The following is a 25,912-nucleotide window of genomic DNA, read 5'->3' as shown; positions in this document are numbered from 1 at the left end:
TTTATATTTCAGGTGTTTTTTTTAATTAACTTTTGTTTGTAAAATGAGTCACCTTTTTAATTTTTGTTGCATCTTATGATGAAATATGTTTAGGTTATTTACAAACAAGAAAGGTCCAGAAGCTGACTGAATAGCTTGCTTTTAGCGCCCCCCCCCCCCCCCCGCCCCCCCGTGTCTTGTTTGTAAAACCAAGAGACAAAAACGCCTTAATTGAACAGCTGAAGTGTCTCCACGGCCTTCATTAGTGTCTAGAGGAGTGATTAATCTCTAAATTAACAAATTAGCTGTGCTCATGATCTAAAACATGTGCAGGAAATGTGCTGGAACCAAACTGCAGTGCCCCAACAGAGCCACCCGCCAGTCTGAAGTTGCAAGTGGAAAATTCTGGCCACAGGGGGCGATAGGGGCTGGGTGGCGTTTCATTAACACTGCAAAAGGTCATTTTAGCACATACTGGCTCAAGAAAATGATTTAAATTTGTGGAAAAAGTTGCTAAGTATCCCTTTAGGACTTCTATTAAACCCGCTTCTGAAGCTTATTTTTATTAAAGGTGTGGCTCACTCATTTAATCAATACATGTGCAGTGGTCTCTGAATGTCTTGCAGGTTGTACTCAGGGCAAAAAAGCTCAGAAACACTTGCAACAGCACAGACAAGTCTGAAGCATCAAGGGACAGCTGAACACGGCAGGATTTGGGAGTTCTATTTCCTGAAATGTTGACATCTTGCCTGTGATTGGCTAACAGCAAAATGACTCGACCACTAACTTAATTTGCTCTGCAAGGTATGTTTTATCTCCACAAATAGCACAAGCCTGACGGAGTTTTGCTGTGTGGTGAGTTGCTAATGGTTAGCTTCTACTAGCCGAGATGTTCTCTGCTGATTCTGGATGCGAAAACAGCCTTCCTCATCATGAGCCAAGATGGGCGAGTCCAAGTGACCGTTTGATGTAGATCTGTCAGGCTTTTTAAATTCTAGAGTCTCACTTGACTATTGCCAAGTGAAGAAAGGTGTAGGAGACTATTTTCATAGACAGATTGTTTAAAAAAATCATTTCCCACACTTTTAAGGAAACATATTAGCAGAGAAGATTCGGCACTTACATATTTGAGCAAGGATTATTGTTTAAACAACTTCACTTCCATAGACATCTATTATGTAGACGTGTGTACTTCCAGTCTGGTGTTTTACGACGGTTCTAGGTCAACACTAAAACCTTTTTTCCTACATTTTTATTTGGTCTGCAGAATGAGCTTAAAATTGGCACAAGGTGTGAAAATGCTTAAAGTGAAGCAACGAGGACGCTGATTTCTGACTCATTGCGGTTATTCCAGGACAAAAAACGATGCTGCGGCATAATCAGCCCACATTTACGCCGACAGTCAGCACTTTAGTCTCTCATTTCATGGCTCCTTTCAGTTCCAACATAAAGAAAAATGGAAGACAAACAACAGAAGGTGTTTAATTGCCTCGACACTTACAGGCCAAATTAAATTGTACTCTTTTTAAAAAGGCACCAGAAAGAAAATATACTGCAAATAAGACCCATTTTATCATCCCAATTACTGCTTTTGAACATAAACCAGGACACTTAAGCAGCCGCAGCACACTGTGAATGACAAAGAGGCTGCAGATTAACCTGAATCTGCTACAGTGAGACAGAGGTGGTGGAGTCTGAGGAGGAAATCCTGGAGGGAAAGCCTACAAGAGCCTCTTCGTCACAGTGTGACTGAATTCTGATGCAGACCGGGCAAGATAAGTACCTCTCCCATCACAGAATCAACACAGGACCGTGAGGGGGCACCATCCTGCTTGAGAACTGAGAAACTCTAAAACACAAGGCACTGTAAATAAAAAAAAATCCCCAAAGCAGAGAGCTTATCCTCTTTGATAGGATCAGGGACAGACACTGATGGTGAATGGAGGTGGAAGGCAAACACTGCACAAGAAAAGAAAGGCTGCCTTGCTTTAATTTGCATAATTAGTCATTTTTGTGCAAACTTGTTTATTTCCAGCTTCCACGTTCAAGCAACAAGCTTAGAAACAGAAAAAGCTCAACGTAGAGAAGTCATAAGACAAATCACTAAACGTGTCACTCAGGAGAAAGGCTTTAAACAGAAAGCTTTGTGGATGTCAGACTATTTTCTAACAAATAAAACTAGCTTAACATCGTGTTTTTACAGCTTCTTCAGGAGGAAAAAGGTTGGATCAAAAGCTGTAGGTGTCCTCAGGCAACTCTCCCAGCAGCTCGTCCAGGTCATCATCTGCAAATAGTGACAGGGTGGTGAGATGTGAGGTAGTTTTCAACAATTTATCCTTTCAAGCAATCACCCGAACAATCAAGTCTCCGTACATTAAGTGCACTCATGCCACGGCCAAAAAAAAAAGCAAACAAATTAAAGTTAGTTTGGTTTGAAGATGGCGCCACATCAGCGTTCATGTAGTTACTCACATCAGAGTGGTTTCGTGCAGTGATGGGCTGCAAAAAGCACTTTCACCACATCAGTGACAGCCAGCTACCATGCAAATACAACCACTGACTATCTGAAGCAATCCAGCCACTTAATAGCAGAGTAGAAGCTCCAGTTCAAAACACCAATCAAGCAATCATCACAAGCCACCAGCTGTCAGTGGAAAAATCTCGTGTTTCGCTTCTGGTATTTATCTAGTTAAATGTGTGCTTGAACTTACTTGGTATGTGCTTTTATTCTTTACAGAACTGTCCTTTTGGGCTGAGCAGTTCAACTATTTAGCACTTAAATTGTGATTTCAGTGCCATAAAAATCACAAAAGCAATCCAATCAACAAACTAAATTAGATTTCATCACATTTGGTTTAGTGAGCATGCTCTCATTGTGTCACGACTTCAGAATGACACACGCTCGTACCTCCTCTGAAGGCTGAACTCATGAGCAGCTTTTTAAAACATCAGCGCAAGAAGAAAAGATCAGAACACGTGAGTGTTTGATGGACGTAAAAACACGTCCACTTATTTCCCATTATAACTGAGATGCTCTGCAGCACGCTCAGCAATATTTTCCATGTGGTTCACATTTCCAAGTGCAGATGTGCCTGAAAATAATGCTTTTTATCAATCCACTCCACGTTTGGACATTCACGCCTCTGCAGCAGCTCCGTTCATCTAAATGACTGATTTATTTATTAGATTAGGATGAAATGGTGTTTACACAATCTAATAGAGGTGCTGAAAAAAATCGATTCAAGTCTGAATCGGGATTCTTATTTATAAAGATTCAGAATCGATTCACAAAGTTTCAGAATCGATTCCACTCAAATATTTGGCGTGTTACAGGTTTGAGATGCACTTTTTAATCTTTGATAGGAGAGTCAGTACTCCGTTTACTTTTGTGGTTCCATAAATTGAGATGATTTATGTTTGAATCTGCTGACAAGAGGGCACTTGAATGTCGTTTTTTCCATACTTAGAAATTTGAGAAATTCTCATATTTATTTTTAAGTTGATAAACGAGTACTCAGGATTACTCGTGTAACTTATTTCTACACATACTTGAAAAGTATTTGACCATATTACTTTCAAAGCTACTGTTAGGTAACTACAGATTTGTTATATTTTACAAGGTAAGCAAAAATAAATGTTGCCTTTTGGTCAAAAGATTGTTTCTGTTTACAGTTTTAGAATCACTTTATTTTACATTGTAAATTAGCTTTTTTGGAGCACGACCAGTTTAAAGTCAAATAAAAATGTCCCATAGCTTTAACTAACTTGTACAACAAAGTAGTTCATCCTGGAGCTGACACTCTTTGTTAATACTGATTGTGAATCGATTTAAATCGAGAATGGAGAATCGATTCTGAATCGAATCGGCACCCCGAGAATCGGAATCGAATCAAATCGTGAGTTGCTCTGAGATTCACATCCCTACAATCTAACAGCCATTTTTGTGTACTTTAATGACACTAATACTGTTTAAAAGCAGCAGCAGGTGTGGTGATGCAACACATGTAGGCCTACAGGCATTTGCTGCAGGGCAACACACACGCTCAGCAGACCGCAGGCCTCCCCTACGCAACTTCACTTTGTCAATCTGATCCTTCGTTTGTTTTAATAACGATCATCTAATGAATCGTTTCTGATCCACAGATTATTCTGATGGTCTGTGTCCAACCCTGCCATTACTTCTGTTCTTTAGTCTAACCGATGATGCAGCACAAAGCTCGGTGAGTCCTGATCGTGGGAGTTGGGAGCATCTTCTGCGTCTCCGGATCAGAACCTTCTGCTGTTGTTCTGCCACAGCTCGTCAGGCTTTCAGCTCCAGTCTCTACTGTTTACTCCACAAACACACATTTTCCTGCAATCTGCTTCTCAAGATGTGACTAGAATGAATGCTTGTGTCTAACAATCAGAGTTGATGTTTACGCGGGGTCCGACCTGCATCCCAGCCTGCCTCCTGCTCGGTGCTCCCACGGGGGCCTCTGCTGGAGGTAACCGATTTGTTCTCCTCGGTGTGTGTCTGGGCCCGAGGGATTTTGGCTTTCTCCATGTGTCCTCCTCCCTCTTTTCCCTCCTCGTCCTCTTCATCAAACTCCAGCTGCATCCGAGACACCGTCCCCCGGAGGACGCCGGGAACCGAAGCGGGTGATGACAACATCGGCTCCTGAGCACAGACAATAGAGATTTTAAAGATCCTGGGACACGTTAACGAACACTTATGGATTTTCTGTCATTCCTTTTCGCAGCTGGCGCTCACCAGGACGAGTGGAGGCAGCTGACTGGAGTACAGGCTGACTCCGTCGGGGGCGTAGATCCTTAGCAGGTTGTTGGATGTCACATTCAGGTAGTGGTTACGATGGGAGGGGGAAAACACCCCCACCTGAAGTCACAAGAAAGAAACAGATTTGTTATCCCTGCTCATTTAGATTTAGCACCATCAGTGCTGGTATTTTTTTAAGACGGCAGGCGGGGAGTCTCACCTGTTTGAGCAGCAGCACAGCTCCAACTTTCAGCTCCTCCACCCGTTCCTCCAGGAGACGCCGATGCACCGTTCCCTGGATCTCCCCTTCAGCCCCAGAACGAAAGAAGACAGCTCACTTTTGTTTCTAACAGCAACTGAAACCGTGTGTGATGCATGAACACTTCCGTTAGAATACAGAGCAAAGAGAAAACCAGTTCATCCAGTGAATCAGGATTATCAGCAGGTCAGTGAGAAATAACTATTTTAACCGTTAAACTAATATTTCATCTTCGCCTTTCTGTGAATTCATCTCTTGTGAATTCATTTTTAAAGAGCACGTTGCAGGTTAGAGCCTCATTAGAAATAAATATTTAGAGAAACATAATTGGAACCATTTTTTAAATAAAAAGGAACACATAAATGAATTATTTAGGCTTTGGGAGTTGTTTTTGTGAGAAAAGTGTTTTTTTCTGCATTACCAGACGTGATGCAGGCAGAGGCAGCCCTGTTAGCCTGATCCAGAGAAAGATATGGATTTTTTTTCCTGGTTCTGACACAGAGGAAACGTTAGAGGTTTATAATTATACTTGTGATGGACCACAACCATTCAGTTATGAGCCTGATGCACGCCCCAGAGAGCAGAGACAAGCCAGAGGGAGAAATGATGGCCAAAGGAGAGAGATTTGGCTGTGGTGTGGAGAGAGCAGGTGTTTCTGTCAGTGAACGAGGCTAGCAAGCTAGCTAGCTTAAGCTTGTGTGCTAGCATCACAACATTGTACAGATGCTGGCCAAATATGCACACAGGTAGCTTTAGGTGCTTCTAAAATATGCATCCATCAGCTGAGCAGTGAGGATCTGGACCATCACTGACTTAGTCCTACTTGTGTTACTGGACACATGCTGAAGTTTGTGATCATTTATTTAAAGTTCTACATCTTTAAAAAGTGCCTTTCCGTTTCAGCGAGACTCGGCTCTTGGAGATAGTAGAAGGTGCATGTGAGAAGACAGAATTTGAATGTAACAAGCTGCTGGAGCAGATCGAAGACCAGGTGGAGACATGGTGGTTCCACAGGTAAGTGTGCTATATTCTGAAGCTACAGAACAGAGTAGAAAACTGCCATTTTGGTGCATCAGGTATGAGTAGTCCATCTGTGGGTAAGTCATCTTTGCTAAATTTCCTATAGAGTCTTGGCTGTGAAATCCTACCAGTCCAAAATGTACTGTTGTCCCATTTTTCATGACAAACCCTCTTCGTCCTAAAGAGATTACTGTCATGTACCAGACTAAATATTATTGGTCAGTGTTAACTGACACTAATAAACTATAATGAGCGTTTGTCAGCCGTTTCACAATCTTTAATATCCTTTTATGTACCATTTACTATTTTACCATCTACGTAATGGGACTTAGCGCTTTAGAGAGAGGGAGAGATGCCCGTCATTCTATTCAGGGCAGGCAGCTCGAACCTGGGTCCGACCCGTACCCGTGGGGACCGGGCTTTCTCATTCCTAGCACCGTTACTCTGGAACCAGTTGCCACCCTCAGTTAGGCTGTCCCCATCTCTGCGAGTCTATAAGAGTCACCTAAAAACACACCTCCTCCGCTTGGCGTTTCCAGAACATGTTTGATTTTGGCCTCTTTTATGTTGGATTTATTTCACAGTTTTCATTGGTTCACTCAATCCATCCACTCAATCCAAATGTGTTTCACACATTTGTCCTGTACCAGAATGTTTCATCTATCTTGTAATTTGTATTTTGTAATTTGTATTTTGTAATTTGAATTGCTTTTATTGTTGGTTTACTCAATATATTTACCTACAACTGTACCATGTTCAGCGCTTTGGGCTTCCTGACAGGGTTGCGGAAGGCGCTTTATAAATAAAGCTTTGATCGATTGATTGACCCAGAAACCAGTTTCCCTGGCCCACTAGGATTTTTTTAAAGCTTCACATCCTCTTTAGAGGGATGAGGATCAGCACCTCCAAATCTGAGACCATGGTTCTCGACCGGAAAAGGGTGGCTTGCCAACTCCGGGTCGGGAGAGAGGTCCTACCTCAAGTGGAGGAGTTTAAGTATCTCGGGGTCTTGTTCACGAGTGAGGGTAGGAGGGATCGGGAGATCGACAGGCGGATTGGTTCGGCGTCTGCAGTGATGCGGATGCTGAGCCGATCTGTCGTGGTGAAGAGGGAGCTGAGCCAGAAAGCCAGAATCTCGATTTACCGGTCGATCTACGTCCCAATCCTCACCTATGGTCATGAGCTTTGGGTAATGACCGAAAGAACGAGATCGCGGATACAAGCGGCCGAAATGAGTTTCCTCCGTAGGGTGGCCGGGCTTAGCCTTAGAGATAGGGTGAGGAGCTCGGACATTCGGGAGGGACTCGAAGTAGAACCGCTGCTCCTCCGGATCGAAAGGAGTCCGTTGAGGTGGTTTGGGCATCTGGTCAGGATGCCTCCCTGGGGAGGTGTTTCGGGCATGTCATGCCAGCAGGAGGCCCCCGGGTCGACCCAGGACACGTTGGAGAGGTTACATCTCCAATCTGGTCCGGGAACGCCTTGGGGTCCTGCTGGTGGAACTGGTGGAGGTGGCCAGGGAGAGGACGGTCTGGAGCTCCCTAGTTGGGATGCTGCCCCCGCGACCCGGACAAGCGGAGGAAGACGACGATGACATCCTCTTAAGGAGGTTGGGGTCGCCGGTTTTGAGTCAGTTACGACCCAGAAACCAGCTTCCCCGACCCGCTAGAAATTTTTAAACACTCCCCATCTGCTTCTGGAGCTCAGCGCGGACCTCCCTGACCTGGTTCTGACGCTGATCTGGGCTCTAGGAGCGGGCAAGACATTTTCAAAACTACATCACAGGGCTCTGGAGAATAGGAGTCATGTTGAACTCCCATCACATCACTGTTATGTATTGTTAAAAAAATTAAAACCCTCAATAAGCATTTGAAATTGTATTTTTCGGACAGCATTTTATATAAAAATTAAAATCCATTTTAAACTGCAATTTGCTCTTTAAATCTTTTATCCCAGCAACAGCCCCAGATTTGTTGTTGTTGCAGACTTAAAGGTCAACTTTACTCACTACTACTACTATTTTTGATACGTTTGCAGTGGTCTCTAGTCAGAATGAATGTCTTGTTAGTCGTTCTCTGGGGAAAAAACCTCAGATGCTCCAGTTTGAGGACGTAGAAGTCAGCTGGAGGAGAGACTAGCAGAACACGACAGGATTTGGAGTCAGTGTTTCCCCTACATGGGTTCAGGCGTGGCGCCGCAGCGATCAAATAATTCATGTAAGATAACAGAAAGACTTTAACCCGCTTGACCCTCTGTCCAGTCAGAGCCGATGTCCGTTTCTCCAAACTGAGGTTGTTCAAAGAGCCACTTAAAACTGTAAGATTATAAATGTTCAACTCATTTTCACAAAAATATGTTTTTTAAAAGATGTTCTTCCTTTATGTTTTGGATGAAAATTTTACAAGAAAAAAAGAAAACCAATGGAAAAAAGAAAATAATAAAAACAAATATGAAAACAACTACTTTAGTCTGTTTCCAACTCCTCCTAAGTGGAACAGCATGTTCACTTTCACACGGTTTCATTCTCTAAGATAAAAAACCGTCTCCTGGAATATTAAGAATATTCATGTTATTGAATGGAATTATCGTCATGGCAACTCTTAAATTGGTGAAGATTACGCGTTTTGTTCTGTTTATCATAATCCACAAACAACTTTAACATGATAATAACACAATAATACAAAACTATATAAAAAATACATTATTAAAAATAATATTTTATTGTGTGCATTGAGAATTTACTGTTTAGCTGAAAAAACAAGACAGGGCATTTCTAGAAACATAGGTGTGAGAAAACGTTGAGGGTCTTGTGAAAACCCTTCCTGTAGGCAGGAGGCTCATTACTGAGGGAACAGTCACTCTTAGTGTCACAAGCACTTAAACCCACCCACCACTGACGCCAGGCCACTACAACTGAATCACTAACGGGCACTTAAGTCCCACGCTGAACAACATCCACTCCTGCTGATAATCAGAATGCCACATGGGGCTGCGCTGGGGGGGGGGGGGGGGGGGGGGGGGGCACAGACTCTGCTCCAAGGCGGATCAGAGAAAAGGGTGAAGGTTTAAGATGGAGCTGCAGAGGAGACGGATGGAGGGGAAGGAGGAGATTCCCTGCTGAAGGAACGTGTGTGAGCAGTAGAGCGGGATGTGGAGGGAGGTGAGAGAATATCAGAGGTGAAGCTGACAGATCACCACTCCACCTGATTGTGTGTGTGTGTGTGTGTGTGTGTGTGTGTGTGTGTGTGTGTGTGTGTGTGTGTGTGTGTGTGTGTGTGCGCATTCTACCTGTTGGGTCCTTAAACACCACCTTAGCGTCAGTATTCGTGTGGAGAATGCTCTTCAGACACACAGCCATGTTGGGCACTTTGTTTCTAGGCAGCTGTTTCAGTGCAGCCTGGTGGAGAAGAGACAACCTTAACATCAACTTCCTGTTTCTTGGTTCATTCATCCATCTTTTACACCCATTCTTGAGAAGATTACATAGGCAGCACATCAGATGTTAAGCCTGATAACTTGTGCTTGCTCTTCATCCAGGATGATGCAGTGACCAGGTGGCACACTAAAATCACGCTTTGATTGGTCAGATCAAAACGATCAGACACGCCAAATATTAAATTAAATAATAAAATGTTTTATAGTTTTAAAATTACAACAAACAATCATTACAACCAACAGGAAAACAAAAATAAAGTAACAAACCATGAAAACATCAAAAGCAATTTTCCACATAAACTCATTTAAAATAAATCACCCATTTACTCCTCAAAACAAACTAAAATGGAAAAGGCTGAAGAAAAAGGGCTTATTCGCAAATCCCCTCAACATTTGAAGTTTTAGAAGATTAGCATTGCAAAGTAAACCATAAAAATGATTCTTTAGGATAAACACTGATTCAAAGTACTACATTCTACTACATTTTTATTTAATTACTTAGTTATTTCCGGTTCTGGAACCAGTTTCCTTGAGAGGGGTTGGACTTTCTACCACTCTGGAGTCGCTCCCACTGAGAGGCGCCGAGCAGGGGTGGGCATACTAGTTGCCCCCCATCTTGGTGCCTGTACGTTGGGGTTTACCCCAGTGAATGAGAGGGTAGCCTCCCTCCGCCTAAGTGTGGGGGGACGGGTTCTGACTGTGGTCTGTGCTTATGCACCAAACTACAGTTCAGACTACCCACCCTTTTTAGAGACCTTGGAGGGGGTGCTGGAAAGCGCTCCATCCGGTGACTCCCTCGTTCTGCTGGGGGACTTTAACACTCATGTGGGCAACGACAGTGAGACCTGGAGAGGTGTGATTGGGAGGAACGGCCCCCCCTGATCTGAATTCGAGTGGTGATTTGTTACTGGACTTCTGTGCCAGTCATGGATTGTCCATAATGAACACCATGTTAAGACATAAAGGTGTCCATATGAGCTCTTGGCACCAGGATGCCTTAGGCCGCAGCTCGATGACCGACTTTGTTGTTGTTTCATCTGACCTGCGGCCGCATGTCTTGGACACTCTGGTGAAGAGAGGGGCGGAGCTGTCCACTGACCACTACCTGGTGGTGAGTTGGCTCAGATGGTGGGGGAGGATGCAGATCAGACCAGGCAGGCCCAAACATATCGGGACGGTCTGCTGCGAATGTCTGGCAGAGTCTCCTGTCAGAGCATGCGCTGACGGCCCGATCACCGGACACATGGCGGCGTTTTGAAGCAGATGGCAGCTTGTTAATCAACTTCCACAAACAATTAAGACAGATCTTCGCCTAATTTACTCACTGACAACGCAAAAACATTAATAAAGCTGGTAAATATAACACACTCAACCTGGAGGTGAGTGGAGAAAATTTAGAAAATTTGCAAATATATATTGACGAGGTTTTTGAGCTTTTTGTCATGGGACTGAAGAAACCAGCAGCAGCTGAGGCGGAAACACCTGGGACCAAGAGGAGCCGTCCCCAGGACTCGCCCGAGGCCTTATCTCCCCATAAGGATGTACTAGATTTACTACAGTCCATAGATAAACGGCTTCTGGGATTTGAGGGGCGACTCCACCTGCTAGAGGTGCTTCACAAGGAGTTCCAGGACCTCCGAACATCTCTGGAGTTTAGCCAGGAGCAGGTGGAGCGGCTCGCGGCTGAGGACGCGTCTCTGTGGGAACCGATTTCCTCCTTGACTGCAGGATTAGATCGGAGCTCCCAGGACAACAAAGCTCTAAAGGAGACGGTTCTGGATCTCCAATCACGCAGCATGAGAGATAACCTGGTGTTTGCAGGCCTTCCAGAGCAGACCGGAGGAGAAGCGGAGGATTGCGAACAAACCATCAAGAATTTTCTCCACACCCACATGAAGATACTTGAGGAAACGGTTAAAAACATCACCTTTCATCGGTACATCGCCTTGGAGCCAGGAGAACAGACAGCAGAAGACCTCGTCCCATCGTGGCTAAATTTGAGCACTTTAAGCAGAAAGATCTTGTTAAAAGCCGCGGGAGAGAGCTTAAAGGTAAAGACTACAGCGTAAATGACCAGTTTCCTAAAGAAATTCTTGATCGCCGTTGAGTTCTCTTCCCGCTGCGCAAGAAGTTCATCCAGGATGGGATGCTGTGGCTACACTGTAGCTAATCACCATCAGGGTGTGAAGGGTTGAAATGATTCACTGTAGTGTAAAGCACTTTGGAGTTTCATACAAGTGCAGGTCATTTACTATTTGTGTAAAATCCTCCGCCACGAACACGGTTCGGTCCGAAAGCAACTATTGGACCATCTGGTTGTCGGTCTCACCAAACCACCGCACTTCCTCACTTCCCTGGGTCCTCCACTCATCACACACTCACGTATTTAGCAACACCACTGGTGTGAAAGGTTCTCTGTTAAGTAACATCAAAGAAGGAGAAATAGCTGGCTGCTACCACTTCAACTTTAGGACAAACTACTAGAGTCACAAAAAGAAAAACACCATTTGACTTCATGGACAATACATTTGGACCTAAAAAAGACTTTCAGAATAGACCCACCAACTGAAACTTTAACCCCCCTCCAGCCCTAAATGCCTGCCCCACACACACACACACACTGCTGGTTTATTATCACAAACAGGAAGCTACGAGGACGCTCTGACACTGGGATGAGGAGGAATTACTGCTTGGACGAGTCTTTATTTCCACTTCATTAGATGACACATGTTCAGGCTCGGTGCTAATTTGTTCATTCACGCAAACGAGGATTTTGAGAAGCTGATATTTTTAACCTGAATAAGCTCAGCCTGCATGACTCTACACGTGAATGTGGTCAGGGACCAACGTGTGCAAGAACTCAAAAGAAAGTTCCATGCGCTGCGGTGGTCATGAAGCAACAGCAGTCTCCATCAGAGGGACTGATGAGAGATCACGCTGCTTTTCATCGCTAAACACCTCCAGAGCAGCGCCGTCATCCATCCTGATTATGCCAATAGACCTCCAGCAGACACCACATGGGTGTTGGGATGGAAGATGAATCATTTTAGAAAAACGGCTTGAACTAAATATCAGAGCACGCACGCACACACACGCACGCACACACACAATGTAGGTTTTCTAAGGAGTTAGTAGCTGAATGTGCCTTGTTGTGATTATCGGAGCTCACCTTGCGCAGCACCATGACAACGCTGTAGGTGTGCAGGAAGCATGACGGATTCCTCTCATCCAGACCCATCTCTGCCTTCATCGCAGCCCAGGCACCACTGCTGCTGAACTCATCGTCCTCCGCCTGTGAGCTCGAACACTGGAAGATAAAGTCTGCTTGTTTGTGCTCTCAGAAAAATCATTTTCCCCACTATTGTACTCGTGCTGCCTGGTAAATACAGATAAGCTTTCAACAGAGGTAGATAATAAAGGTTAACACAAAGTTACAGGAGTCTATATTGGACTTAACAGTATGTGATCACAGAGAGGACCTCACTGGGGCCCCCTTGTGGCTGGGTAGTGTATTAACAGGTCCCTGATAAGCAGTTATCATTGGGAGGCAACACCACTTTCAGCTCAGGTAAGGCATCCTATTAAGGCTGGATTATACAGAAAATAAATATTTCTATAAATGTATTTGTATTGATTGACATCAATAATCATTAATAACTATGGAAAATATACATGTGCAGCCCACGTCATTTTATAACTACTTTATGATAAAAGTACGTTGTCTTATCGATTCTCTGCAAATTTCTCAAAGGATTGTGGTTTGCTTTTTAACAGACTTGTAAAACAAAAATATTGCCCTTTTGGGTTACAAATACCTCCCCCTCTCCTTGTTGCGAGGTCTTTTTTAAGTCACAAGCTCTCTGTTTAGGTGAGAGGACAGGGCTTAATGTTGGCGCGTGCCTGGGTCTGCGTTTTTGATTGGTTGGGGATAAGCAACTAGCCGATAGGCTAGAATGAAAAAAGGAAACGCTTTATTGAAGTTTTTTATTGACTAATTTTACACACATATCCTTATTGAATTATTGTACAGCCCTACATCCCATAATGTTGTGACTGAAAGCACTGGGATCCGATCTGGTTTAGAACAAGTGAAATTCACTAAGGACTAGAACTAACGGTGAATCTGGAACCGGTTAGTCACTTATGATTACTTACGGAACCAGTTCTGCACCACAGCTGTTGGAGCAGAACTGGTTTCAGTAAGACAGACATACATGTAGCCTGGCAGAGGCTCCTTGAGGAAAGGAGTCAAATGAATTAATGGCAAAACAGGAAGCAGCACAAGTGTGTTCATGACTGTTTGATATCAAACTGACAACTGGAAATAAATCTGACTAACTGAACAGGCCAGTTCTGTGGCAGAGAAATAAACACGAGCTACAAAAATGATTTTTTTTCTTTTAATTAAACCATAAAAACGTTTTCATCTTTTATTTCACTCTGTGATACAAAACAGGGAGAGAGAGAGAGAGAGAGAGAGAGAGAGAGAGAGAGAGAGAGAGAGAAACAGCACAGATACTTACCAGTGATGCTATTTTAATAAATCAATTGTTCCATCAGAGAAAATAATATTTTTACAGGTTTTAAATTGTGCTGAATAAAGACCTAATTGTCATAAATAATCCCATAATAATAATAATAATAATAATAATGTGCACTTTTCCCCAATAATCCAGCTATAAGTCTGTATTAGTACAGTAAGACTTTAATTTGATTTTTGATTAATAGTATTATTAATTAAGAGCCCTTTATGTCTCTAATTCACAGTAAACTAAGAATCTGGTATTTTATCAGGAAAAGCGTGGAATTGTTTTAATTCATCATCATCATCATTATTTATAAAGCGCTTTCCATCAATGAGAGATTGAACCAAAGTGCTGTACACACAACAAAGATATAAAAAGTTAAACAGCAACCATGCAGCGACTACGATAAAACAAAATGAATTAAAGCAATAAAGATATTAGTTAAAAGACAAGATAAGAAAGACTAAAAGAAGACTAGTGGAACGCCATGGTGTAAAAATGGGTCTTCAACATGCTCTTAAAAGCTGGCAGGGAAGGCGCTCATCTGACCTCCAACTGAAGGTCGTTCCATAATTTGGGGGCCCAGACCGAGAAAGCCCTGCCACCTTTGGTCGAGCGCCGCACACGCGGAACAATCAACTCCAGCTGTGATGACCTCAAAGCACGCGATGGAGTGTGATTAAGTCAGGGAGGTATGATGGTGCACGGCCCTGTAGTGACTTATAGACAAACATGAGTACCTTGAACTTGACTCTAAAAAGAGACTGGAAGCCAATGCAGATGAGCCAAGATTGGCGTGATGTAGGGCTGTCACGGTAACCGCAAAAATTAAATATCGCAATATGAAGAAGCCCACCGCGCTGCATCATGGGCCACCGCGATTACTGAACTTGATTCAACTCAGTGATGCATGTTGAGAAGGATGGCTGCACTGGTATCAAAACAAAACGTTACTTCGCTCCTTTGGGAGCACTTTGGTTTTCAGTACGTCAGCTGCTGCGCAGCCAGAGTCCTTGGCCAAGACAGAGCTGCCATCAGCGGCAAAAATAAATAATAATAAACGCTCGGAGACCTCCTGAAGTCCCGGACAAGCACTGCTTCTGCAACCGTCCCGAAGAGAGTTTGAGCCGAGCTGGAGCTCACTCGCTACCTGCAGGACGAATGCATCCACCCTAAAGAACCCCCCTGACATGGTGGAGCAACAACCGGGAGAGATTCCCTTTGCTCGCCAGTTGCACGCAAGTACGTGTGCGTTAGTGCAACAAGCGTACCATCCGAGAGGGTTGTCAGTGTTGCTGGAAATGTTGACACCCCTCTCAGACCCTCTCTCAAACCGTATATGGTTAACATGCTGGTTTTGCTTGTGGGTAACAAGGACGTGACCGAGCTATAAAGCACCGTCATTCGTGTGTGTGAAAGTGAAATGATAGTGCCCCGCGCCCGGTACATGTAATTTTTTATGCTTGATTTAAACAACTAAACAAAATGGGGACTTGTTTCTTATTTGTTAATGCTGCAGCCAAATTTGCATTTAAAAGTTTAACCTTCTCCTGAATTTTGTTGTTTTTAAGTTCAGTCGGACTCCGACTGTCTGAGAAACAAACGTTACTTTGATCTGTGTTGTTACTGCCCTTTGATCTGCATTCAGTAAAGTGTTATAAAAGAAGGCACGGCAATTTTTAACCTTTTTTAAATGTGTAAACATTATGTTTAGATAGTACTGCAATAAAAAAAAGTGCTGCAATAACATTGCACACCGCAATATTAAGCCACCCTGAATCACCGCAGGGGGAATTCCTCAACCGCGACAGCCCTAGCGTGATGTGTTCATGCCTCCTGGTGCCAGTCAGGAATCTAGCTGCAGCATTTTGCACCGTTTGGAGCCGAGCTAGAGCATCCTTGCTAACGTCAGAGTAGAGGAAGTTGCAGTAATTTAATCGAGAGGTGATAAAAGCATGGACTAAAGTCTCCAGGCGAGCCCGTGATGCTAGCAGCTTCAACCTGGATATGCGGCGGAGATAAAAAAAGCAGCAGCAAACTACACTGTTAATATCAGCATCCAGCTTTAGTGATGCGTCCAACTTCACACCTGGATTACTAACTAGCTCTTTCTTAAATGGGGTAAACAAAGAGAGGTCAGCGTCTAGACCAGAGACAATATTTATACTGGGGCTAAAAACAATTACCTCAGTTTTACCCTCATTAAAACTTAAGAAGCTAGTCCATGCTCTGACCTCCTCCAGACAATCCAGTAAGGGCTTCATTGATCTTGCCGATCCCATTCTCAGGGGAAAGTAAATTTGACAATCATCGGCATACAGTGGAAATTAATCTTATGCTTTCAAAAAATTGAACCAAGGGGCAACAGATAAAGGGAAAACAGCAATGGCCCCAGGACAGACCCCTGAAGCACCCCCCAGGAGAGGTTAGCGCAGGTGGAAAATAAATCACCAAGCTTCACACAGAAACTCCTCCCAGAGAGTCAGGATCTATTGAGCCATTCCCACCTGTACCGGGTCGGCCTGGGCCGGGTAGCGTAGGTTGTTTACATATCTGGGTGACCTGGTATTTTTCCGGGCCAACCAAGGCTCATTCTCAGCCCTCTTCTCGAGGGGGTCTGCTTCAGGCCGACCAGGGCCAACACACCCACTGCTGACAGCAAATTCACACCTTCTATTAGAGCAAGCCTCTGATTGGTGGGTAGAATCAGCCCACATGGGCTTAAGGCAAGGATGTGTGGAATCAACCGGGCCAGGCTGGGGCCGACTGGGGCTACCCGGCCCGACCCGGTACAGATGGGAATGGCCCATAACCCACTCCAGTGCACGTTCAGTGATTCCCACCTACTGTTCAAGCTGATATAAAATAATATTATGGCCCGCAGCGTCGAAAGCAGCCGAGAGGTCTAAAAAGAGCAGAATCACAGGATCGCCTGCGTCATTGGCTAAGAACACGTCGTTTAAAGCCTTTAAAAGTGCAGATTCTGTGCTGTGCCCGGCTCTGACGCCGGACTGGAACACCTCCAAACATCCATCCAAAAAATTCATTAAGAAAAATCATCCAGGTGCGATCATGTGTTTTGCTTACCTGACTTGGTGATCGAGCCACGACCCCGTGAGCAGGAGTCTGAGGAACAGAAACCACTATCTCATCCAGGTTCTGACCCTGAGGCTGAAAGAAAAGAGAAATTTAAAATGTGGGAAAAAATATATAAACACAAGTGGGATTCAGAGATTTCAGTAGAGCTCAAACTGCAGAGCAGCAGCAGTGAGTCTAACCTGCTGGGGGAGGAGTCCTGCAGGACCCGGGAAGCGCCTGGTCCTGGGCTGGTGAGCCTCAGATCGGGGTCTCTTCTTGGGGAGTTTATTGGAGGCAGATACCAGCTGAACCAGGCGATTAGTCAGGACTGGTGTGTGTAGAGGATGAGTACTTCGGGTGGTGGAACTCACCGAGGGGGAGGGTGCTGGGGAGACCGTTTCAAACAGATTTCGAGCCTGAGCAGAGGCTCGTGGAGTAGTCCACTGTTTCTGTGACTGATGAGGATGATTTACAATGCTAGAAAAACTGCTGGGAGTCGGGGAGCGTGCAGTAAGCCCAAGAAAAACCGCAGGAGTATGTGGAGAAGTTGTAGGATAAAAGGCACGAGGATTTGAAGACTGCAGATGTGGCGAACAGGGGCTCCGAGGAGGTGCATTAAAACTTGATGAGCTGGAAGAGTTGCATGCAGTTCTGAGCTCTCTAAAGGTTTGATTATGAAGGGTTTGACTTCCTCCATGGGCCGAGGGACGCAGTGTTTTGGCTGCAGACTGAGGTTCCGCTGCAGTTGCAGGTGGAGTGAAAGCAGCAGGTTTCTGTAGTGTCCCCATATGGTTGTCAGACTCGTCCAAGTCCGCCAGGTCAACATCCCAATCATCAAAATCATCCTGAGCGATGCGAGGCTTTATCAGCGCCTGAGTGTTGACGTGGCTCTGCTGTTGAGCCAAATTAGGCTGAGAGGTAGTCGGTGTGAGTGGAGGAGGGGAGTGAGGACGAGCGGAGGAGGAGGAGAGCTGTCTCAAACCCAAAGCAACAGTTTGCCTGGCAGCACTGTGCACGCTGCTCCCTGATGCTGTGCCATTACACACAGCAGCCAATTTCTCTCCAGTTTGCTGATGATGGATTTTTTCCGGCTCTCTGTCAGCCACAGAGGAAGCCCGCAGAGTGCAGGATGGCACAGCAGCTGCCACACTGGCTGGTCCGGAGGCTGAGCAGGCGGTCCAGTCTGTACTAAGCAGGTCCTGGGGCAAACACGCAGGAAGACAGACAGAAACACGACAAGCTATAGAATATGAGAAACCCAAGCTACAATCAGCTGAATCAGGCGTGTCACCTCATCATCAAAGTCATCTCCGATGCTGAACAGGCCACTCAGTTTGCAGGTCTGTAACAGATAACAACCCACAAATAAAACGTTCTTTAGCAGCTAAAGAAACCCTGGTAAGCTCTACTGCGCATCTCATCCGTGTGCTTGTTAGCTAACTTTAGCTCAAGCTGCCGTGAGCGTTAAAACTTACCATCGCAGTCATGGAATATCGCGATGAAACCCGTATTTGACCAGTTTAGACAAACACAACAAGCTAAAGTCGAATGCCATTCAATAACAGGTTGTTAATAACGCTCTTATCTCGAATCTAACCTCCAAACTAACTGATAAAAGTGAGAAATGTGCAGCCACAGTGCTGGTGCTCTGGGTCGATACCGCCGCCACGTTTGAACAGTACGCGATGACGTAAAATGTTTACGTAAAGAGTGCTGAAGGAAAAGAGGGTTCACTTCTCGTCGCTTTTGCGGTAGCTTCGCTTTGTTCGTCTTTGAACAGGCCTCAAACACAGATATCTTTAATTTAATTTAATGGATTTATTTTTTCAATAATATTACATAAGTTAATAAATAAGGACAATGCAAGAATTTAGAAAGAAACATCTCGATTAATGAAAAAATAAACATTCAACTTTTGTGACAGACAAAACTTAAAATTCACTACTAAACAGTATAAATGAGATGGATTATTCAGTCAGAGCCAACTTGCATTCACGTGTCAAATCTGAAGAGAAATCCCCATGGAATTTTGTTTTGTCCTTTTTCTTCATTTTTCTGCTTTACACATGCAAATAACGAGACAGGAAGTATTTACAAATTCCACTCGTCTTTATTTAACATTTATGCAGCTTATGTCATGAAAAAAAGCAACAAAATGTCAGTAATCAGCGTCCAGCAACATTTTTCTACTGTGTTGTTTTGACCCACTCATTATACTTGATACCCATCTTGGTCTTTCTTTCGTCTTTGCTTTCATAACCTTCGGCGTGACACTGCCATCTAGCGGCCGTATGAGATACGACTAGTATCAGCTTGCACTTTGTTCTATTTATAGCTAGAGCTGAACTAGTATTTGAGTAACTATCTTGTGACTGTGTCCACAGAAGAAGGGAGAAGTGTTATCGTTATAGTTTATAGTTTACAGTATGTAGTTATAATCATCCTATAGTTATTTTAAAAGACAGTACATCTAGTTATGTGAGTGTTCACTTGATCCATGGTAGAATTTTTTTTTGACTTACAGCACTACTGAAGGGTGAGTAGGTATTTTTTGGCTGATATAGTACTGCTTATCGTGTATGGAGTTGAGATTAAATTATATAACTAACAACATAAGTGTGTTTGTTCATCAAGCCGACAGAGATTTGACCTTAATAAGACTTGTTTTAGGATCCCATGTCAAAGAACACATTTCCTTTCACCTCTGCCTCGCTGCGCTCACTCAGACTGGAGCAGGAGCTCCAAGAATGGGAGGATGCACGGCGAGCTTTGGCCCATAGAAGAAGCATGACCAGGTCCCCGCTGCCGAGCCCTCCCCGGCTTCCTCCCAGGCAGCGGCGGCTTCAGGAGGTACGAGCCCCTCCACCCCAAGTTCACTGCAGAGACACAGCCATCCACAACACCTTCATGTGTGGGGACATGAAGGGAGTTTACGCCGTGCTGAAGGACCCTGCGATGGTCAATGCCCTGATGGAGACAGTGCACGAGGAGATGGTGTGGGCTCCAGAGATGGGTATGACTTCAGAGATGCTAGTTTCACAATGTCCACCAATACCAACAACATTCTCTCTGCCCTCTGTCAGGAATGTGGACGCTGAGCTCCAAGGTGAGACAAACTACAGCCTTACACCTGGCTGCCAGCAGGGGACATGCAGCGTGTGTGGAGGAGCTGCTGTTTCGTGGAGCTGAGGTTAACGCTGACCCTGGAGGAAACACCGCTCTACACGATGCATGTACCGGAGCCCACTCTGTTTGTGTCCAGCTGTTGCTGTCTCATGGAGCAGACTCTGAACGGTTGTCAGCAGACGGCAGCGCCCCTCTTCACCTCTGTACCTCTGCACTGTCGTTCCAGTAAGAATGACCTTTTGAACCCAATGTGGAATCGTGTTATTTTAAATGTTTTCCATTTGTATCTTGATGTTTTCCAGCTGTGCCAAGTTGCTTCTGGAAGGAGGTGCAAACGTCAACATAAGGAGTCGGGAGTCGAGGCTTACACCTCTGCATGTGGCTGCCCAGCGAGGCCTGGAGGAGCATGTGGAGCTATTTCTCAGCCATGGAGCAGATGTTTTAGCCACTAATCAGGAGGGCGAGACTCCTCTGAATGCTGCATGCTCCAGAGCGGAAAGGCCTTCTGAAGCAGGGCGCTATCTTCGAGTGATCCAGAAGCTGCTGGGTGCAGGAGCTGATCCCCAAACTGCGGGCAGGAAACGGCACACCCCGCTGCACAACGCCTGTGCAAACTGCTGCTCCAGAATTGCAGATGTTCTCCTGCTGCACGGAGCTAAAGCCGACATTAAAAACTGTGCAGGGTACACTCCAATGGACTGTCTGTTGCAGGTAGCTGACATGAACATTTAACACTGCATGTGCAGTCACCATAGAGACAGTCAGAGATGTTTTATTTAAATAAAAACAAAACTTCTGCTTGGCTCTAAAGGTGGTGGAAGACTACCAAACCCAACAACCTGAGGAGATAGCGCGATCCCTTCTGAACCACGGAGCCAAACCTGTTTCACCAAAGGTTCATGCAGACAGCCACACTGCATAAAAACACAAGCTTCACTTAGTTTTTATTGTTGGTTTTTACAAATATGTGCTCAGTTGATGATATTCTACCCTACACTTCGGTGAACTAAACACAAACTATAACATCTATTTTTTTTTTTTACAGAAATATGATTTTTGTTCTTTTTTTTAACATTTTTGGCTCATTTGATTGTTTTGTTTTCTCAGTTAATAGATTATCTGTAGACCATTTCACTCTATTTGATTGTTCATTTTATACATAAATACTTTTTGGAAACAAATGTGTGAGTTTAATTTTACTCTATTAACAAGGCAAACACAATGCAGCTTATTTAAAGAAAGCCAGTGAATGCTTTAACCTCTCTTTATTGCAGCTTGGCTCTTTGTCAGCGTTGTTATGGGATATCGATGTCATTGCTGTCTTTGCAGATGCTGAAACTCTGTGCTCCGGTCCCTGCCGTTCTAGAAGTGATGCTGAATTCATACATGTCCCTCCCTCCATGTGAATGGATGGACTCTCTGTCTGATGAGGTGTATGAGGTAAGATGTGTGACAGGATATAAATGAACTCTCTTTTTGATTACCCTCCACACTGTGGGTGTGTTTCTGCCTCTGTGTCTCAGGAGCACGGGCCTTTCTTAGACTTGGTGCATCAGCGAAGTGCCTCGCCTCGCTCCCTGCAGCATCTGAGTCGACACGCTTTGCGGCTGCATTTAGGAGCCCGATGTCACTCAGCTGTCGGGAAACTGGACATTCCCAGCTCAGTGAGGGATTATCTGCTGCTGTACAATGATGGGACTCTAAAGTAAAGTTTTAATGTTTCTGTGCCATCTGTGGACACATTAGACAAGTTATATTATTGTTTATCATTGGTAAAGCCATTTTCCTGACTAATCTTGTATTTACATATAAATCAATGCTTTTATTTCAAAGTGGGAATAAATAAATGCAATAAATTTAAGCTTGTTTCCTTTTCATCACACCATTTTCCAAAAAGTAAAAAAAAAGTCACTTTTAAAAACAGACATTTTAACCTTGGCTACATAAAAAAACTGCATACTTTTAAATTGTCATTGTGGCTTTTTATCCACCAACAGGGAGTTTTATTTAGACATGTTTAGAGTATATTTAGATGGAAACATTTCATTCACACTCTTACCTTCAGCCACACAGCGTTTGACAGAAAACCTAAAATAAATTCCTTGATCCGACTTTTGCTGCTGGAAATAGTGCACCCAGATGCATTGTGGGTATAATCGTGCCCTGTGAGCAGAATCAGCTGATGTGTGAAGGGAACCGGTCTAAAGACCTTCAGCGAGCCTGAAGAGCTGAAGTCAGATCAGAAACCTCCATAAACACCAGGAGAAGTGATGATACCATCTGCTCTGACTGTCACAATGTAGTAAAATAAAGAAGCAACAAGCTAATCTCGTTACCATAACAACCGGTTCCTCCTTCTGTTGATGACGTCGCACCGCCTGCACTGTTTATTCTTGTTTTCTTTTTTTTTTAGCCGCAGCTGCTAACTAGAACTGAATCTGGTGTTTAGACATGCTCTGACTTTACGGCTGACAGGTAAGACTTCTCCAGGTAGACTGGATTGGGGGACTGTAGGTGTCCACTCGATGCCTGCGTTTAATGTGAAAACTGTTGCGGCCAAAGTAACCGAGTTATGCGGTTGTAAACAGCCGAAGGTCGTTTTTTTCAGACAGCCAGCTAGCTAGCTAGGCTAACTGGAGGGCTAAGTTAGCTTGCTAGCAAAAACTACAACATGACAGTTTAGCAGAACAGTAAATCTGCTTTTTATCGTCTGGTTAAAGACTGAATGTCAATAAACATAAACGTGGTGTAACGTTGTTGTCAAGTAATGTAATTAGTTTCTAAGCTTAGACCTGGAGAGCTTTACTGACATCTGCTACTGTCACTTCCTTTGTTTTTACGTTAACGACTATGCGTTTTAAATTTACTCTTTAAATGTTTATATATTGAAATATACTACTTTTAGGATTCAAAATAACCTGGGTTTGAGTTCGTTAAATATCTACCATCGTTTGGTGGAAAACAGGGTTTTCGGGAAATACCTGCAGCAACTTCTGAGCCTTCTCTAAAAGACCGTCACGATGGTTGAATTCTGGTGGTTTCTGCTCTTGAAACCAGGGGACAACAAGTTTGCGTCCCGTTATATTTTTCCACACATCGAGTGCAATGTTAAATTTTAGTGGCAGATGTGGACTCGAGTTAATATGTAGTAATGCAAATGCTGTGGTTTCACTTGGCCTTGTTCCCTTTTTGAGTCATATTCCTCATATTCACGTCTCTTGCAGGATTGGAGGACAGGGATGGCAGTCTTTGCACTGACCATGATGGATGGGTTGGGGGATGAGGTAGCAGCAGCGGGGGGCATGTTGCTCCTTGGCTTGGCCCTCATCTTGGCTTGGCTTTCCACCCACGTAGCTGATCGAGGAGACCACATACTGGGCACCATCCTCACAGTGGGCGCTCACGCCTCTCTCATAGGACTGGGAGGTCACGACAACTACAGCGGAGGGCCCGCTGGCGCCGATGCCCCTGAGCAGCAGACCCCTCCACCTTCACAGGAAAACAAGCCAGACGACAGTGAGCCTGAGACTGAGAGAGGAGAGGGTGAGGGGACAGGAGAAGGAGCTGGAGCTGAAGGGGTGTGGACCGATCTTCTGCTGGACATACAGAGCAAAAAACCTCAGGCTGGAAGGCTGCATGCTTCTGATGGAGAGGAGGATGAACGTGATGAGGTGGAGGAGGATGATGATGATGAGGAGGAGGAGGAAGTGGAGGATTTAAAACGGGTAGATAAAAAGCAAGTAAAGCCTACACCAGTTCTGACCAGAACCATCATCGCTACCACTGGGACGACTACCTCCATCTCTGTTCGGTTGAAGTTTTTAAATGACTCAGAAGAAGTGGCTGTGGTGGAGCCACATGATACAGTAGGAATATTGAGAAGGTTTGTAAAGAAACAAAACAAATACCTCACAGCTAATCCGACATTAATTTCATACTTTCAAATGACATTCACAAACACATCTGCAGGTCCTTAAAAAGTCTTAAATTTGCTTTTCCAAATTGAAGGCCTTAATAATCCTTAAAAATTACAAATAATCCTTAAATAGTTTCCAACGGTCTTAAATTACCAAAGACCCATTAAACAAGATTCTTATATTTCTGTAAAATTTTCGTGAATTTCTAGTTCAGCATTTTTTGTGTACGATGTTGGCGTAAGCGGAACCGTACACGTTCGGTTGGTTGTGAAAGGGGGCTATTTTTAGATGAGCATGCTAGTGGGAGCTTGCGCCATGGGGAAGTGCAACATTAATGGTAACTGGATGGCTAATCTCACGTTCACGACGTGGTTAGCACTGGTTCCAGGCAATAGCTGGAAATTATAGCTTAAATTTAATAAAAAAAAATTGCTTAAATTTGGTCAAAGTGGCCTTAAAAAAGGTCTTAAAAAGTCTTAAATTTGGCTCCTTTAAACCTGCAGATACCCTGTAACAGATTTGAGCTGTCTGCAGCTTGTTTGCTCAACATTAAGACCTGTTTGTTTTATTTTATCCGTCTTCTATTTTAGCAAATGCTTTCCTGGTCGGGAGCATCAGATCAAATTGATCTTCAGAGGCCAGTTGCTGCAGGACCCCAAGAGGACTTTGTTCTCCCTAAACATCACAGACAACAGCGTGATCCACTGCCACATCACCCAGTCCATGCAAGAAGCTAGCCTGGAGGAGGGGGCTCAGCCCGGGGCAGGAACAGGGGTCTCTTCTGGGCCCTCGGGAGGATTGAGAGCTGCAAGTGTGGCCATCAGCACCAGCAGCCTGGTGGTGCCTGTGTTTGTGGTGATCCTGGCTGTGGTGTGGTACTTTCGTATCAACTACAGGCAGTTCTTCACCGCCCCTGCGACCATCTCCCTTGTGGGAGTCACTGTGTTTTTTAGCTTTCTCATTTTTGGGATGCACAGCCGCTGAGAAGGCGGCGACTTGGCTCTCACATGCAGTAAAATATTGTAAAGCTTCAAATAAAAGAAGAAAGATGAACTGATGCTGCAACAAGGTGAGCCTGTTAGGAAAAAGCTGTACTGTTTAAATGCAGTTAATAAGGATTAACTGCACCATTATTTTTTCAGTTAGGACTATGTGGTCACCACCATGTTTAAACACTTAGTCTCATATTTAACTGGTAGAATTTCATGAAACTTGCTTGAGCGAGGTTCTGGTTTCTAAACAAGAACTCCTTTAAAGCCACTGACTGTTGCGCATCGCCACTTTGACTCATATTATTTGAATGAATAGAAACAAACAGTGCAAACGCCTGCGAGCGAGCCCAAGACTTGCTGCTTTGTAGAAATATGCTCATTAAAGCATTTACTCAACACGTTTCGGAGAAAAATCTGTATAAATGTTTCTTGTAAATAATAAGTTAGCATCAGATGAAGCGATGTCTGGCTCTTACAGACTCCTCCTGGTTATACTGGACTTGTCTTGTTTCAGGTGGATCTAACATTAAAGCATTTCCAACCAAACCAGTTCCAGTGGTCTGAATCGGTCAGTCTGTGGGTTCAAACGTTTATTCACAAAAACATCACAGCGCATGGCAGTGACATAACCCATAACTCACATGTGCACACAGCAGCACAACATAGCTTTGCTGGCCTCTGCACCGCTACTTTTACCTTTATTCACACTGTGGTATCACATCAGCAGCGTCCCATTAGACTGATCATGTTGGATGTGAATGACCAGGTGGCTGCAGAGGGAAACCAGCTCCATCACTCCTCGGCTGACCGTCACCTTCTTGACATTCATT

At 44.3% G+C, this 25,912-nt stretch overlaps 3 protein-coding genes across 4 annotated transcripts; 2 read left to right on the top strand and 1 right to left on the bottom strand.

Moving 5' to 3' along the window:
• Positions 1-1,984: 1,984 nt before the first annotated feature.
• On the bottom strand, positions 1,985-18,685 carry hrob (homologous recombination factor with OB-fold). The gene is made up of 10 exons (XM_015948806.3): positions 18,523-18,685; positions 18,339-18,389; positions 17,248-18,246; positions 17,057-17,140; positions 12,613-12,750; positions 9,297-9,405; positions 4,953-5,038; positions 4,730-4,852; positions 4,411-4,636; positions 1,985-2,263 (listed from the first exon to the last, which is right to left on the bottom strand). Exons 1-10 carry the CDS (start codon positions 18,532-18,534, stop codon positions 2,208-2,210), a joined length of 1,884 nt encoding a protein of 627 aa, XP_015804292.3. The 5' UTR covers positions 18,535-18,685; the 3' UTR covers positions 1,985-2,207.
• A 705-nt stretch (positions 18,686-19,390) lies between these two features.
• Positions 19,391-22,034, top strand: asb16 (ankyrin repeat and SOCS box containing 16). Of its 2 annotated transcripts, XM_015948810.3 has the most exons (7): positions 19,391-19,583; positions 19,774-20,060; positions 20,131-20,398; positions 20,476-20,884; positions 20,985-21,068; positions 21,503-21,613; positions 21,697-22,034. In XM_015948810.3, exons 2-7 carry the CDS (start codon positions 19,835-19,837, stop codon positions 21,880-21,882), a joined length of 1,284 nt encoding a protein of 427 aa, XP_015804296.1. In that variant the 5' UTR covers positions 19,391-19,583; positions 19,774-19,834; the 3' UTR covers positions 21,883-22,034. The 2 variants fall into 2 exon arrangements, with proteins under 2 accessions (XP_015804296.1, XP_015804294.1); XM_015948808.3 differs by having other exon boundaries at positions 19,493-20,060.
• A 407-nt stretch (positions 22,035-22,441) lies between these two features.
• tmub2 (transmembrane and ubiquitin-like domain containing 2) lies at positions 22,442-25,628 on the top strand. Its single transcript, XM_015948811.3, has 3 exons — positions 22,442-22,648; positions 23,398-24,056; positions 24,681-25,628. Exons 2-3 carry the CDS (start codon positions 23,413-23,415, stop codon positions 25,072-25,074), a joined length of 1,038 nt encoding a protein of 345 aa, XP_015804297.1. The 5' UTR covers positions 22,442-22,648; positions 23,398-23,412; the 3' UTR covers positions 25,075-25,628.
• The last annotated feature ends 284 nt before the right edge of the window (positions 25,629-25,912 follow it).

The sequence above is a fragment of the Nothobranchius furzeri genome, chromosome 5, assembly GCF_043380555.1.
Source record: "Nothobranchius furzeri strain GRZ-AD chromosome 5, NfurGRZ-RIMD1, whole genome shotgun sequence".
Taxonomy (NCBI): Eukaryota; Metazoa; Chordata; class Actinopteri; order Cyprinodontiformes; family Nothobranchiidae; genus Nothobranchius; species Nothobranchius furzeri.
This window is presented reverse-complemented; position numbering and strand designations above follow the sequence as displayed.